Here is a 16,227-nt window from a genome sequence, read left to right as displayed (position 1 = left end):
ATTTCCCGCCTGCCCCCATAATCCTGAGCACCCTCGTCGATCAAAAATCTGTCCAACTCAGCCTTGAATGTATTCAATGACCCGGCCTCCACTGCTCTCTGTGGATGAGAATTCCAAAGACTAACCACCCTCCAAGAGAAGGAATTCCTCCTCATCTCCAACTTAAATGGGAGATTTCTTAATTTGAAACCGTAACCCCTAGTTCTAGATTTTCTCACAAGGGGAAACATCGTCTGAGCATCCACCCTGTGAATCTGATATGTTTCAACAAGATCACCTCTGATTCTCCTAAATTCCAATGAGCATAGGCCCAACCTGTTTAACCTTTCCTCACAAGACAAACCCCTTCATCCCAGAAATCAGCCGAGTGAACCTTCTCTGAACTGCCTCCAATGCAAGTGTATCCCTCCTTAAGTAAGGAGACCAAAGCTTTACCCAATCCTCTCGGTAAGATCTTCTTCTGACTTTTAAACAGGGAGTATGGGGAACTGGGTCTGGATTTCAGTGCAGGGAGGAGGGAGAGTGTGTGGGACATGGATTTACAGATTTGGGGAACAAGAGAGGAAAAAAATGTTCTTACTGAAAAAAGAGACGTCAAAGCTTTTCATCTCGCACTCATCAGGACATTTCGCATGAATACCAATATAATGGGAAAACAACAATTTATACTGTATGTGAAGAGAGTGCTGACAGGTTGGCAAGTGGACTCTGATTGGTAGAGGCGTTGCCATGGAGAATGCACCAATGATGGTGACTGACAGTTAACTGCAAAGCTTTGTTTGAAATTAAACCAGGCATCTTGACCACGATTGGTCAAGGCATTGCCCTGAGGAATAAGTCAGTGAATGGCCACCACTTAATTTGTTTAGCTTAAAAAGGAGCCATGTATTCTGTATTTATAGTGAAGAATTGTGTAAACTTCTTTCCAGGGTATTAGAAGGGGAGGATTTTCAGATTAACAGTGGGGAGAAACCGGACATGTGGTTTGCGGTGTGGAGGAGGTTTCAAATAATCATCCAACCTGGAGAAACACAAGGATACCTACACCATGGAGAAGCTGTGGAAATATCAGGACTGTGAGAAGGGATTCAATTACCCATCTGAGCTGGAAACTCATCGGTGCAGTCACACCAGGGAGAGACTGTTTACCTGCTCTGTGTGTGGGAAGAGATTCAGTCAGTCACCCAGCTGCTGAGACACCAGCAAGATCTCATGTGACTGCAGGAGTTGGATTCTGGTGTTACTGCTGTTGTTAATCACATTCAACAACAACTCACCTTCATATAGCGATTTTACCACAGTTAACATCCCAAGGAGAGTTATCAAATGAAATTTATCAGAACCACACATTGAGAAATTTGGGAAGATGGAGAAAAACGTGATTAAAAAGGTAAGTTTTAAGGAGCACCTTAAGAGGGAGAGAGAGGGGGAGAGGTTTTGGGAGGGAATCACACAGCAAAAAGACTCAGACAGCTGAAAGCATGGCCACCAATGGTGAAGTAAAGAAAATACGGGGTGTGAAAGGGGCCAGAGTGAGAACAGGACAGATATCCGAGAAAGCTGTGGGGCTGGAGGAGACTCCAAAGGTAGGGAGGGGTGAGGCAATACAGGGGTTGAAAACAAGGATGAGAATTTTAATAATTGAGGTGTCACTGGGAGCCAGTGCAAGTCAGTGAGCACAGGGGTGATGGGGGAATAGGATTTGGTCTGTGTCAGGACACAGGAACAGAGTTTTGGATGACCTCGAGCTTGTGGAGGGTAGAGTGTGGGAGGCCGGCCAGAAGTGTCTTGGAATAGTCCAGTCTAGAGGTGACAAAGAGACGGGGTGAGGTTTTAAGCTGCAGATGAGCTGAGGTATGGACGGGGTCGGGCAGTGTTACAGAGATGGGAATAGGTGGTATTAATGACAGGGTGAATATGTGGCCGGTAACTCATCTCAGGGTCAAATATGAATCGAGGATATGAAAAGTCTGGTTTAGTCTCAGACACTTTCCAGGGAGAAGGATGGAGTCAGTAGCTCAGGAATGGAATTTGGAGCTTGGACCATAAAGAATGTCTCCGGCCTCTCCAAGATCCAATTGGAGGAAATGTCTTTAAGTTCCGTACTGGATGTGGGATAAGCAGCCTGAGAATTGGACAAGAGTGGAGGAGTATGAGAGGTGCTGGTGTCGTCAGTATCCATGTGAAATCAAACACTGTTCTCAGATGTTGTCCTTGAGGGGCAGTGTGTAGATGAGAAATAGGAGGGAGTCCAGGATAGATCCTCAGGGACACCAGAGATAACGGTGTGGGAGCTGGAAGAGAAGACATTGCAGGTGCTATGGTGGCTGTGATTTGCTGGATAAGCAAGGAACCAGAAGAGTGCAGAGCCACCCAGCTGGACAACAGTGAAGAGGGGCTGCAGGGTGAGCAGGTGGTTTAACCATGTCAAAGGCTGCAGACTGATGGAGAAGGACAAGGAGGGACAGCTCACCTTTGTCACAGTGACACGGGATGTGTTTAGTGACTCTTATAAGAGTAGTTTCAGTCCTGTGATAGGGGCAGAAACCTGCTGGGAGGGATTGAAACATGGAGTTCCAGGACAGACGGGGACGGATTAAGGAGGTGATGAAATGCTGTTGGATTTTGGCGAGGGAGGGGAGGATGGAGATGGGCCAGTAGTTTGCAAAGACGGCGGAATCAAGAGTTTGTTTTTCATGAGGAGGGGCTGAATACGGCGAATTTAGAGGAGACAGGACAGTACCTGAAGAGAGAACCATTAACAGTGTCAGCGAACATGGGGAGAGTGGAGGGTCAGTAGTTTAGTGGTATTAAGATTGAGGGAAGAGGTGGGTCTCCTCGACAAGATGAGCACTGAGGGGAGATGGAAGAGAAAATAAAGGTGTGGTTTCCGGGCAAGGGGAAGCTTTAGAGATAGTTTGGCCCATTGGGCTAGTGGAAGGGAGGGAAGCAGCAGAGGCAGCTGATCGGATTATCTCAATCTTAGTGACGAAGAAGCTCCATGGGTTCCTCACACTTGTTGTTGGAGGTGAGGATGGAGGAGACAGAGGAGAGTGAGAGCCCTTCAAAAGGAAATAACTTGTGTTTGAGATATTAACAAGAAACACCAGACTGTGTTTAACACAAAGCTGATTTATTTCACCTTTATCCAGAATATTAACCCTATAATTGGCTGGAGTTTATTAACATCAGCAGAAACAAGCCCCAATGAACATGGTTCAATCCTAGATGTGACTAACAGCAAAATCCAATCACATAGAAACATAGAAACTGGGAGCAGGAGTAGGCCATTTGGCCCTTCGAGCCTGCTCCACCATTCAATATTATCATGGCTGATCCTCTATCTCAATGCCACATTCCCGCTTTCTATCCATACCCCTTTATGTCCCTAATGTCCAAAAATTTATCAATTTCTTTCTTGAATATACTCAGAGACCCGGCCTCCACAGCCTTCTGTGGTAGAGAATTCCACAGGTTGACCACCCTCTGAGTGAAGAAATATTTCCTCATCTCAGTCCTAAATGGCCTGCCCCGTGTCCTGAGACTGTGGCCCCTGGTTCTAGACTCCCCAACCAGGGAAACATCCTCCCTGCATCTAGTCTGTCTAGCCCTGTTAGAATTTTATATGTTTCAATTTGATCCCCTCTCATTCTTTAAACTCTAGTGAATACAGGACCTGTCGAACCAATCTCTCCTTATACGACAGTCCTGCCATCCCCGGTATCAGCCTCATGAACCTTTGCTGCACTCCGTCTATGGCAAGTATATCCTTTCTTAGGTAGGGAGACCAAAACTGCACATAATACTCCAGGTGTGGTCTCATCAAGGCCTTGTAAAACTGCAGTAAGACATCCCTATTTCTGAACTCAAATCCTCTTGCAATGAAAGCCAACATACCATTTTCCTTTCTAATTACTTGCTGCACCTGCCTGTTTACTTTCATTGACTGGTGTACAAGGACACCCAGATCCCTTTGTACATCCACATTTCCCAATACATCACCATTTAAATAAATCTCTGCCTTTCTGTTTTTCGCACCGAAGCGTATAACTTCACATTTATCCACATGACACTGCATCTGCCATGTGTTTTCCCACACACACAACTTGTCTAAATCGCCCTGAAGCCTCCTTGCATCCTCCTCACAGCCCCGCCCAGTTTTGTGTCATCAGCAAACTTGGAAATATTGCATTTGGTTCCCTCATCTAAGTCATTTATATATACCGTGAATAGCTGGGGCCCAAGCACTGATCCCTGCGGTACACCACTAAACACTACCTGCCATCGGAAAAAGACCCATTTATTCCCACTCTGTTTCTGGTCTGTCCACCAATTCTTAATCCATGCCAGTATATTACCCTCGATCCCATGTGCTTTAATTTTTCCCACTAGCCTCTTATGTTGGACCTTATCAAAAGCCTTTGTGAAATCCAAATACACCACATCCACTGGTTCTCCCTTATCTATTCTACTAGTTACATCCTCAAAAAACTCCAGTAGATTAGTTAAGCATGATTTCCCTTTCAAAAACCCATGCTGACTTTGTCTAATCCCTTTAATGCTTTCCAAGAGTTCTGTTACTATGTCTTTTATAATAGACTCTAGCACTTTCCCCAGAACTTATGTTAGGCAATCACTGCAGTTACTCATGAACTCGCTGATGACTCAGCAGGGTGGATCACCAAGTGAATCCTTTCCCATACTCAGAGCAGGTGAACGGGCTCTCCCCAGTGTGAACTCGCTGGTGTTTGGTGAGTTCCGCTGATAGCATGAACCCAGTCCCACACTGAGAGCACATGAACGGTCTCTCATCAGTGTGAACTCGCTGATGGGACATCAGTTCCCCCGAACTTTTATAGCACTTCCCGCAGCGTAGTCATTTATAAGGTCTCTCCCCAGTGTGAACTCTCTCATGTCTCAGCACATGGGATAATTGAGTGAATCCCTTCCCACACTCAGAGCAGGTGAATGGCCTCTCCCCAGTGTGAATTCGCTGGTGTACAGTGAGTTGAAATGATCCCTTGAACCCAGTCCCGCACTGAGAACATCGGAATGGTCTCTCGTCAGTGTGAACACGTTGATGGCACATCAGGTCCCCAGAACTTCTAAAAAACTTCCCGCAGTCTGGGCATTTAAAAGGTCTCTCCCCAGTGTGAACTCGCTGGTGTAACAGCAGGTTATATGACTGACTGAATCCCTTCCCACACTCAGAGCAGGTGAACGGTCTCTCCCCAGTGTGAACCCGCTGGTGTATCAGCAGGGTGGATGAATTAATGAACCCCTTCTCACACTGGGAGCAGATGAACGGTCTCTCTCCAGTGTGAGTGCGTTGATGAGTTTTCAGCTCAGATGGGTAACTGAATCCCTTTCCACAGTTCCCACATTTCCACGGTTTCTCCCCAGTGTGACTGCGCTTGTGCCTTGACAGGCCAGATGATCGGCTGAAGCCTCGTCCACACACAGAACACGTGTATGGTTTCTCCCCACTGTGAACGGTGCTTTTTCCTTCCATGTTCAAATTCTGATGATATTCAGGATATGATAAATTAGGCGATTTCATCAGGTGTGTTGTGTTCTTTGGTTTGAGTTTCCCGGCTGCAAATCTTCCTGTTCTACTACCCTATGAAACTGATTTAAAACCGAAAAAAAGGGAGTGAGAGAGAACCCACAAAAACACAAAGGCAGCTTGTGGCACTTTGAAAAAGTGACCATGGAAACTGCTGGATTGTTATGACAACCCAACTGGTTCACTAATGTCCTTCAGGGAAGGAAACCTGCCACACAGTCTGGGCCTACACAAGACTTTGGCCTCTATGGGAGGAGTGAGAGAAGGGTGAGGAGTTGCAGGAGGATAGCAAGGGGTATTTTATATATCTACAATTCTATCAGAGCTTTGACAGAATCTCCCAAACCCTCAACCTCCACACCTAGAAGGACCAGGGTAGCAGGTGTATGTGAACAACATCACCTCCAAGTTCCCCTCCAAGTCACGCACTGTCCCGACTAGTCTGACATCCAGTACTGGATGAACAGAAATTTGCTCCATTTAAACATTGGGCAGACTGAAGCCATTGTCTTCAGTCCCCGCTACAAACTCCACTCCCTAACTCCCGACTCCATCCCTCTCACTGTCAACTGTCTGAGGCTGAACCAGACTGTTCACAACCAAGGTGAAATATTTCACCCCAAGATGAGCTTCCACATATCCACATCATCACCAAGACCACCTATTTCTACCTCAGTAATAAAAACAGAAAATGTTGCAAACACTCAGCTGGTCAGGCAGCATCTGTGGAGAGAACGAGAGTTAAAGTTTCAGGTTGTGATGACCATTCCTCAAAACTGCGGAAAGATAGAAATGTGATAGGTTTTCAGTCTGTGAAAGGGGGATAGTGAGGGAAGAACAAAAGTGAAGGTCTGTGATCGGGTGGATCCACCTCAGTAACATCCCACGACTTTACCTGTGCTTCAGCTCAACCAATTCTGAAACTCTCATCCATTCCATTGTTCCCTCTGGACATGACGATGCTGACATTTTCCTTTCCGGTCTCCCACATACAACCTCCATAAACCTGAGATCATCCAAAATTTCACTGTCTGTATCACAGAATTGTTACAGCACAGGAGGAGGTCATTCGGCCCTTCCTGTCTGCACCAGCTCTCCGAATGAACAATTCACTTAGTGCCATTCCCCCATCTTCTGCCCATAACCCTGCACATTCTTCCTTTTCAGATAATAATCCAATTCCCTCTTGAATGCCTCTATTAAAGCTGCCTCCACCACACTCACAGGCAGCACATTCCAGATCTTAACCACTCGCTGCGTGAAAAAGTTTCTCCTCGTGTCCCCATTGATTCCTTTTCAATTAACTTAAATCTGTGTTCTCTGGTTCTTGATCCTGCCACCAATGGGAACACTTTCTCCCTCTCTACTCTGTGCAGACCCCTCATGATTTTGAATACCTCTATCAAAACTAAGTGAATCTTCCTCACACCGTGTCCCTTCCCCCATCACCACTACTCATCCCAGTAAAGCAACACCTCAATTTTAAAATTCTCATCCTTGTTTTCAAATCCCTCCATGGTCTCTCCCTCTGTGTTTGGAGTCCACAGATATTCATAGGTATTTTCCCACAGAGAGAACAGAGAAACCTTATTCCTTCCAAATTCAAATGATGACGATAGTCAGATCCTGATGAATGGAGTGACTCCGTCATATCTTGTTGTCATTCTTAGTTTGAGTTTCCTATCTATAAATCTTCTTCCAATAATCTGTAAAAGAAGTTTAAAAAACCCATCACTGTCAGTCCAGGATAGAAATTGAGAAGAGACAAACATTTCTCTTGGTTTGAGTTTGCTGTGTGTAAATCCTCCCCTTCTAACCCCCTGTAAAAGGAGTTTCCAAAATCCATCCCTCAGTCCAGGATAGAAATTCACAATATTCTCTCCTCCTGCTACTTGGACCAGGATGACCGCGCATGCGCCCTGCTGCACGTTGCCCCTATAAAGATGGCGGATTTTAATGGGGAATTATGTGGTTGGCGCCTTCCCGCATTTGCCGCCCGGTTTGCGACAATCGCGGGACCTGTGCATTCCTAATGTGGGTTTGAGGCCTCCACCGTGTGTTTATGAATCCTCCCCACCAACTCCGCCGCCTCCATGACCTTCCCACAATCGGCCATTTCTCAGCGTTTGAGGACCCGAAATAAACACCTTCAGGCAGCGGCAGACTCTGCGCATGCGCCACTCAAAGCCCGCCACCGCGCATGCGCATCCGCTCCAGCAGTGAAGACAGGGCACATTCTGTATCGCTCCGAATGTTGGGTAATCGCCCCGCCATGGAAAGGCCATGTTGTTAAAACATCATTTTGTTTTGTGGTTTAATTACGATGAAGACGTAGGAGAAAAATATAAAATTATTACACCCCTTTATTGATAACCAAAGTGCGATGGCCCTGCACCACAGCTCAGTCTTGAATGTAATTACCAGCAGAACAAACCACAACAGTTAGATGTGAACTTAGTGGACTCTAGGCAGATCGGATAAACAATTGATTTCCCCCCCATACATGGTACATTTAAACTGTGCCTTACCATGAAGAATGTGCAGTTTTAAATGTGGATTGTTAATATCATTAAAGGGCAATAATGAACCAAATGTTTTTTTCTGACAATGATTATCACCATTACTGACACTGGCTGTCAATTACAAGCTTTGATTGATTCACTGAATTTGAATTCCACCAGATCTGATCCTAATTCCCAAACAGAAAATGCTGGAAATACTCAGTGGCCAGGCCGAGACTGTGGGAAGAAAAACAGTTAATGGTTCAGGTCACTGAACTTCCAACTGAATTGGAAAAAAGCTGGATATACAGCAGATTTTAGGAAAGAGCACAGATGGCGAAAGGAGGAGGGGAAGAACAGAAGAGAAGGTTTGTGATTGGCTGAACATAGGAGAGATTAAACAACAAAAGGGATGAGGATGCAAACAAAAATCAATGTAACGGAACAAGTAAAGAAACTAAAGGTGGGAGAGCTATTCTGTATCTGTCGTCTATTTCTGCTCTGATTGGAAAAATGTTGCTTTTCTACTGACCCATTTCACTCTATCCCACACTGAAAACTCTCAATCCTTCTCCAACATTATGAACATTTTATTGAGCAAGCACACACAATCATACAGGAAAAGTCTAATCAATTTAAATATTGAAATAATGAAACAAAGAAATATTTATGACCCAGAAGGTGGCCATTCGATACATCGTGTCCATGTCAGCAGAAGAAGAACAATCCAGTTCAGTCCCATGTTCTAGCTCTTGTTCTGTAGCCGTGTAGGTTGCAGCAGCTCAAATGAATTTCCACGTGTTCTTTTCTTTAATCCGATGGGGGGTTCTGCTTCTACCAACAGCTCAGGTAGTGAGTTCCAGACTCCCCACGCCCGCTGAGTGAAACAAATTAATTGACAACTCCCGTCTAATCCTCCCATTAACTCTGTTAAATTGAATTATTGCCTTTACTGTGGTTCTGTTGGTAACACTTTCTGCTATATGTTGGAAGGCTATGATGTCAAATCTCATTGCTAAAACTTGAGCACAGCAATGTAAGTTGACATTCCCTCAGAGCACTGAGTGAGTCCTGCACTTGCGGTGGTGTTTCCTTGAGATTTAATCTGAGCCACCCTCCTCCCCCCTGCCCTTTGAGGTGGGTGTAAAATTCCCCATGTCACTATTTCACAAAGAGCAGGGTCCCGTGTCATGTCCAATATTTATCCCCCAATCAACATCACAAGAACGGATTCTCTGCTCATTGTGACGTTGCTGTGTGTGAGAGTTGCTGTGTTCCCTACATTACAACAGTGTATCCACTTCCAAAGTACCTCATTGGCTGGAAAGCACTTTGAGATTCTGGTAGTGGGGAAAGGCGCTATATGAATGTGAGGATTTCTCTATTTCTGAATCTATGTCCCTGGTTATTGATCACTTTGCTCACGGAAATAGGTCCTTCCTATCCACTTTATCTCAGTGACTCATAATTTTATACACTTCAATTAAATCTCCCCTCAGCCTCCTCTGTTCCAAAGAAAACAACCCCATCCTATCCAATGTTTCCTCGAAGCTCATTTTGATGTGAATAAGGTTCAGGAGGAGTTCCCGAATACTACCCCCTAATCTTATGAATCAGATCATTCTCATCTGGATCCTGTTTGATGTGGACCCGCCATTGTCGGTCCCTTAGGAAGTGTCCATTCTAATTCTGTGACTCTGAACAGTTTTGTTGGTACAGGGACTTGAGTGGAACTCACTGCTTTTAAAGTGCCATCACTCGTTGTAAATTAGGCCGCACCTACAAACTTGTCTCCCGCACTTCCAGTGAAGTGGAGGGTGGTTTTCACATCTATACTTGCAGCTGTGATATTAACAAAAGCACACAGGAGAAAGACTCAGTTTGAACGGTGATACTGCAGGAGGAATGAAGAGCTGGGTTCCCCCATGAAAACAGCAAAGTTTTTAAAAATGACACCTAACGTGGGGCTTGAACTCACGATCCTGAGATTGTGTCTCATGCTTGACCAACTGCGCGAGCCAGACATACCAAAAGAACATATCCATATCTGTTGTCACAGCGAGATAACTGTCTGAATGAAATGGCAGAGAAGGAAATTGACCACTGCTTTCCACTCAATCATCACTAACATCATTCACAGCTTCCGCTTCTCAGCTGCACCTCCTTCCAAACATTGTGATCCATTTTCCTCAGGGTTTGTTCCTGGATTTAATGTTTAGCTGCTTTTTGTCCTCATTTTGAAATCAGATTCGCTTCAATATCCAACACAAATTGAATTGCAAACCTAACAGACAAACAATGGAAAACAAGCCACTCTCTAACACAAATCCCATGGTGCTCATTTTCAGATTCACAACTGTCAGCTTTTCAATAACATGAAGGAATTTTACAGTGAAAAGATTTAGAAAGTTGGTGTGACTTTTATTAGTGAGTGAACTTGGGTATTCTGTAAATGCTGCTCAGAGATTTAGTGACCAGGTTATAATGTACCTGCATTTTCCTGAGCCTGTGCTCGGTGTATTGAGAGGTTTGGGCCGGGTTGGAGTATCTTGCGTCTCAGGGATGGGCAGTAACCCGCTGATTGAAGGTGCAGCCACTGCTTTCTGCTGGCAGTGGGTGATTGGAGAGTGCGGGGCTGGAATATTGCTGCTTTTCTGCTTTTCCCTGTCTCACTCACTGTGGAGCTGAGGAAGAGAGAATAATTGATGGGTTTGTTTGAATCCAATATTTTCATAGCTTTCTAATATGTTAGACATAGTTACATGGTAGGTCTAATTGTTTTCTTGTATTATTTGAAATGAATATTCGAACAAGTTGCTTGTGAGGGAAAACAAAAACAGAATTACCTGGAAAAACTCAGCAGGTCTGGCAGCATCGGTGGATAAGAAATCAGTTAACGTTTCGAGCCTTCACGGCCCTTCGGCAGAACTGAAGCATAGTTAGGAGAGGGGTGAAATATAAGCTGGTTTAAGGGGGGGGGGGGGGGGGGTGGGGTGGGCGGGGGGGTGGTGGAGAGAGAAGTTGAGGGTATGGTGATTGTGGAGATAAGCAGTGATAGGAGCAGATAATCAAAAGATGTCACAGACAAAAGGATCAAAGAGGTGTTGAAGGTGGTGATATTTGTCTAAGAAAAGTGCTAATTAAGAATGGAAGACAGGATACTCAAAGTACAGCTCTAGTGGGGGTGGGGTGGAAAAGACTAACAAGGTTTTAGTTTTAGATTTAAAAATAATGGAAATAGGTGGGGAAAGAAGAATCTATATAAATTATTGAAAAAAAAGGGGGGCTTCACACCAGCATTTGTTGCGTCCGTGCTTTGCAGCCTCCTCTTTTTTTATATCACTTGAACCAAGTGTGGTGTTTTCCAGCTCTGAGGCGAAACTTAAGCTTTCACTCCTCTGATTCTGGTGGAGTTTTTAAACGCTTCCAATCAATGAGTGATTAACACTCATTTCAACAACTCAACATTCCCTAATCGGGAATCGAACCCGGGCTGTGGAGGCGAAAGCGCCGAATCCTAACTACTAGACTTAACTACGCTGCTTTTCCCTATTGTTTTTCAGTTCAGATCTCTTTCACCACAAAACTGCCTATTTAGGTTCAAAACAAATGACTTCGCCAGCCAATGACGCAACAGTTTCTGTGAGCTGGAACATGAAATTGACGGTGAGGTAAAATAGTCCCACAAGCTGCTCATGCGCAACTTTCAATTTCCAAAACCCTCCACCCTATTCGCTGTTGGTCCAATGGAAGCGCCGATTCCTAGTCACTGGACATCAGGGAAACTACCAATAAGGCTTGACATTTGGATTATGGAGGCAACTTTTGACTTTTTTTTTTCATTCCCGATCTCTTTAACCAGAAACAACTTTCTACGACCAAATGGTCTGTTTAGGCTGAACACAAGTGACGTATTCACCAATGAGAAGAACCATTGCTGTTAGCTGGAACATGAAATCGTTAGTTTCCTCCTTCAAGACAGTTCTTAAAGCCTCCCCCTTTGACCGAGCTTTTAGTCATCTGACCGAATATGAGGCTCGGTGTCACAATTTGTTCTCTAATGTTTCTGGGCAGCGCCTTGTGACGTTTCAACAGGTTAAAGACGCTTTATAAATATAAGTTGTTGTTGTAGGATATATATAGAATGGGCCAATCTCCTGCTTTATCTTTCACGCTGACGCTTTTTTCTGCGACATTTTAACATGAATTCAGGTAGATTAAGGTCACTAAACCTTCGAGCATCTTTTACAGAATACCCGAGTGAGTGAGTCACAAATAAAAGTCACACCAACTTTCTAAATGGTTTCACTGTAAAATTCCTTTATTTTCTTGAAATGCTGACTGTGAATCTGAAAATGAGCTCCATGGGATTTGTGTTACCGAGTGATTTGTTTTCCATTGTTTGTCCGTCAGGTTTGTAATTCAATTTGTGTTGGATATTAAAGCGAATCTGATTTCAAAATGAGGACACAAAGCAGGTAAATATTAAATCCAGGAGAAAATCCTGAGGAAAATCGATCACAGTATTTGGAAGGAGGTGCAGCTAAGAAGTGAAGATGTGAATGATGCTATTGGTGATTGAGAGGAATGCATTGCAACCTTGGGGCATTTGTAGGTCGATTATGTTCCACACCTTAAAATTCAGAACAAGCTGAGGCATCAGGTGGAAAGCAGCAGGTTTCTCCATGTATGTTGGCATATGGAGCAACTTTCCATGTGCCCGGCTAGCTCAGTCGGTAAAGCATGAGACTCTTAATCTCAGGGTAGTGGGTTCGAGCCCCACGCTGGGTGCTATAATATTTTTAAAATCCAAATAAGATTCATGTGGAAGCGTTCATTCTGTTTCTCTCACCAGCTGTGAAGTTTTTCCAGCATTTCCATCGTTCACAATAATTGGCTGTCATCTTTTTACTTTTAAAATCTTGCTGCTTGAAATAAACACCAATTGCCGTGTCTCCTGTGAAACTTACAAGACAGACATTCACCACTGAAAGCAACTGACACACGTCAAATTCAATGCATGTCCCATCTCCTTCTGCTTCTGTCTCTGCTTCGCCTCCAGCTCCCTCTGCCTGTCCGGCTCCCAGGTCAGTTAGCTGTTGCTTGATGCAGACACAATTCGTGGGAATGGATAAAACTCGTGGGTAAAGAGACACCTGGATTTCACCTTCCTGATTCTCCCAGATACTGATTACAGGAATGTGCCCAGTGCCGATTATCCCTCCCAGTTGTTCAGCTTTTTAATTGATTTTCACACTGGATTTCAATGTGAAGAAAGCAGAGCTGTCAAACTTATATTGTTCAGCAGATGTACTGCAAGAGGATACATAACAGGCTGATGGTAACGGTGCTCTTTGGACGTGGTGAGCTCCAGGGAAGGATTGGCACCATTAATGTGTCGCCCAATTAGTCTCGTGACAAATCTCGTGCTGGAAATGACAAGAAAACTCGCTGAATTTGCTCCGTGTTTTGGTTTCAAAAGAGACGAATACAAGGTAAGAAAGAACATCTCGCTCGAGTGGATTAGAAAATGGCTCAATGACCCGTACTGTTGGGAAACATAAAATTATAGAAAGTTACAGCACAAAGAGGCCATTCGGCCGGGCGTGCTGCTTTCAAAGAGCAGTAGTGATTGGTTGATCCATCAGGAGTGATATTTGTGCCGGTGCAAACTGTAGGCAGCAAAATTCGTACTTTTCCCACCCATATTTTGCCTCACACCAACATTTCTACAGTCAGAGCTTTGCAACCAGCCCTATCTCCTCTCCCCTTCATTCCCTCACTCCACTTGAACCAAGTGTGATGTTTTCCAGCTCTGAGGTGAAACTTAAACCCTCACTCCTCCGATTCTGGTGGAGCTTTAAAACGTTTCCAGTCAATGAGTGATCAACACTCGTTCCAAAAAAACTCAATAACTCGACATCCCCTGACCGGGAATCGAACCCGGGCCGCGGCGGTGAGAGCGCCGAATCCTAACCACTAGACCACCAGGGAAGCTATAGCAGTATTTTTCGATTCGGCTTATCTACGCTGCTTTTGCCTATTGTTTTTCAGTTCCGATCTCTTTCAGCACAAATCTGCCTGTTCAGGTTCAAGATAAACGGCACCGTCAGCCAATGAAAACAACGGTTTCTGTGAGCTGGAACATGAAATTGACAGTGAGGTGAAATAGTCCCACAAGCTGCTCATGCCCAACTTCCAGTTTCCAAAACCTTGCATCCTATTCGCTGTTGGTCCAACGGAAGCGCCGATCCCGAGTCACTGGACATCAGGGAAACGACCAATAAGGCTTGACATCTGAATTATGGAGGCTACTTTTGACATTTTTTTTTTCATTCCCGATCTCTTTCACCAGAGACAACTTTCTCCGACCAAATGGTCTGTGTCGGATGAACACAAGTGACTTCTTCACCAATAAGAAGAACCATTGCTGTTAGCTGGAGCATGAAATCGATACATTCCTCATTTAAAACAATTTTTAAGGCCTCCCCCTTTGACCGAGCTTTTAGTCATCTGACCGAATATGTGGCTCAGTGTCACACTTTGTTATATAATGCTCCTGGGGAACGCCTTGTGACGTTTCATTAGGTTAAAGGCGCTTTATAAATATAAGTTGCTGTTGTTGTAGGATAAATATATAAAGGGCCAGTCTCCTGTTTTATCTTTCACGCTGATGCTTTTCTCAGCGACATTTTGACAGGAATTCGCACAACTAATGTGAATCAAGTTTGTGACGTTAAAAACGTTTTAACCCCCTCAGGGACTGAACCACATTGACAATCACAGAGGAACAGACACAGAGACATACACTGAGAGTGACAGAGGCTTAAGGAGAGACACACACCCGGGCTCCGTGTTTGTTCCATTTCCGAAAGCAAATTTCCTGAATGCTGACAAATGAATGGAAATCAAAAAATACGGACGTATTTGGATGGGTTTCCTTCTGATTAACTGATAATTAATTTGGTTAAAATCAAAAATGGTGAAAACGTTAGTCAGCAGGATTCCAACCCTTGTGTTCATATTTACAACAAACGTTAATCATCGAACTTTCGCTCACACTCAGATAAACAAGCCTGGATAATGCTCTTGCCAGGTTTCAAACCGCAGCTCCATCATATGTGAAGTGAATATGACGCCACTCGCCTCTATAAACCCTGCGCTTTAAAGATCCTAATGGAGCTGTCTGGAATGTTAAGCGGTGACGTCATGCAGCAGCACATTGGGTCTTTGTTTTGAAGAAATGGAATTCGGCTGTTCTCATTAGGAATGCTGGAGACAGACTGATCAACAATGTCATCATCAAATGGCACAGCGCAGTAAGAGGACCTTACACCCATCGTGTCTATGTCAGTTTTGTACAAAGAGCTTTATAATTAATGACAATTTTCTTCTCTTTCTCCTTAGCCCTGTTTTTTTCGCTTTCAAGCCATTGAAAAATTCCCATTTGGAAACTCGGTGTTAAGAAAACCAATATTAAAAGCTTCAGCTGGTTCCTCACCTGAGCAAATACGTCAGCCTTGCTCCAGGGACTGACGTTTGCAGTGCTTTACTTTGGTCAGAAGTTCAAGGCAATATAATTTGCAGGTAAACCAGGATTTTTTTTTTATTCAGTCACGTGATGTGGGCTTCGCTGTCTGGGCCAGCATTTATTGTCCATCCCTAATTGCCCTTGGGAAGGTGGTCTGCCTTCTTGAACCACTGTAGTCCATGTTGTGTAGGTACTTCCACTGTGCTGTTAGGAAGGGAGTTCCAGGATTTTGACCCAGTGACAGTGAAGGAACGGCGATATATTTCCAAGTCAGGATGGTGAGTGAATTGAAGGGGAACTTCCAGGTGATGATGTTCCTATCTATCTGCTGCCCTTGTCCTTCTAGCTGGTAATGGTCGTGGGTTTGGAAGCTACTGTCTAAGCAGCCTTGGTGAATTCCTGCAGTGCATCTTGTAGATGGTACACACTGCTGCTACTGTGCATCAATGGTCAAGGGAGTGAATGTGGATGTGGTGCCAGTCAAGTGGACTGCTTTGCCCAGGACGGTGACCAGCTTCTTCAGTGCTGCGGGGGCTGCACTCATCCAAGCACGTGGGGAATATTCCATCACGCTCCTAACTTGTGCCTTCTAGATGGTAGACAGGCTTTGGGGAGTCAGGAGGTGAGTT

The 16,227-nt window shown here is 44.5% G+C and overlaps 1 protein-coding gene and 2 non-coding genes across 3 annotated transcripts in view; 1 reads left to right on the top strand and 2 right to left on the bottom strand.

Annotated features, from left to right (window-relative positions):
* The window catches only part of LOC144697983 (uncharacterized), a gene marked incomplete at its 5' end in the record, with an annotated part of 268,587 nt that overhangs the window by 108,233 nt on the left and 144,127 nt on the right, over positions 1 to 16,227 (bottom strand). Inside the window, 1 exon segment of the mRNA XM_078569934.1 lies at positions 5,075 to 5,498. Coding sequence (XP_078426060.1) covers positions 5,075 to 5,498 — 424 coding nt within the window.
* On the top strand, positions 12,786 to 12,858 carry trnak-cuu (transfer RNA lysine (anticodon CUU)). Its single transcript has one exon. It is a non-coding gene; the product is annotated as a tRNA-Lys (tRNA).
* Positions 13,990 to 14,061, bottom strand: trnae-cuc (transfer RNA glutamic acid (anticodon CUC)). The gene has a single exon. It is a non-coding gene; the product is annotated as a tRNA-Glu (tRNA).

The sequence above is a fragment of the Cetorhinus maximus genome, chromosome 23, assembly GCF_964194155.1.
Source record: "Cetorhinus maximus chromosome 23, sCetMax3.hap1.1, whole genome shotgun sequence".
Lineage (NCBI taxonomy): Eukaryota > Metazoa > Chordata > Chondrichthyes > Lamniformes > Cetorhinidae > Cetorhinus > Cetorhinus maximus.
Note: the sequence above shows the minus strand (reverse complement) of the source record. Positions and strands in the feature narration are given on the sequence as shown.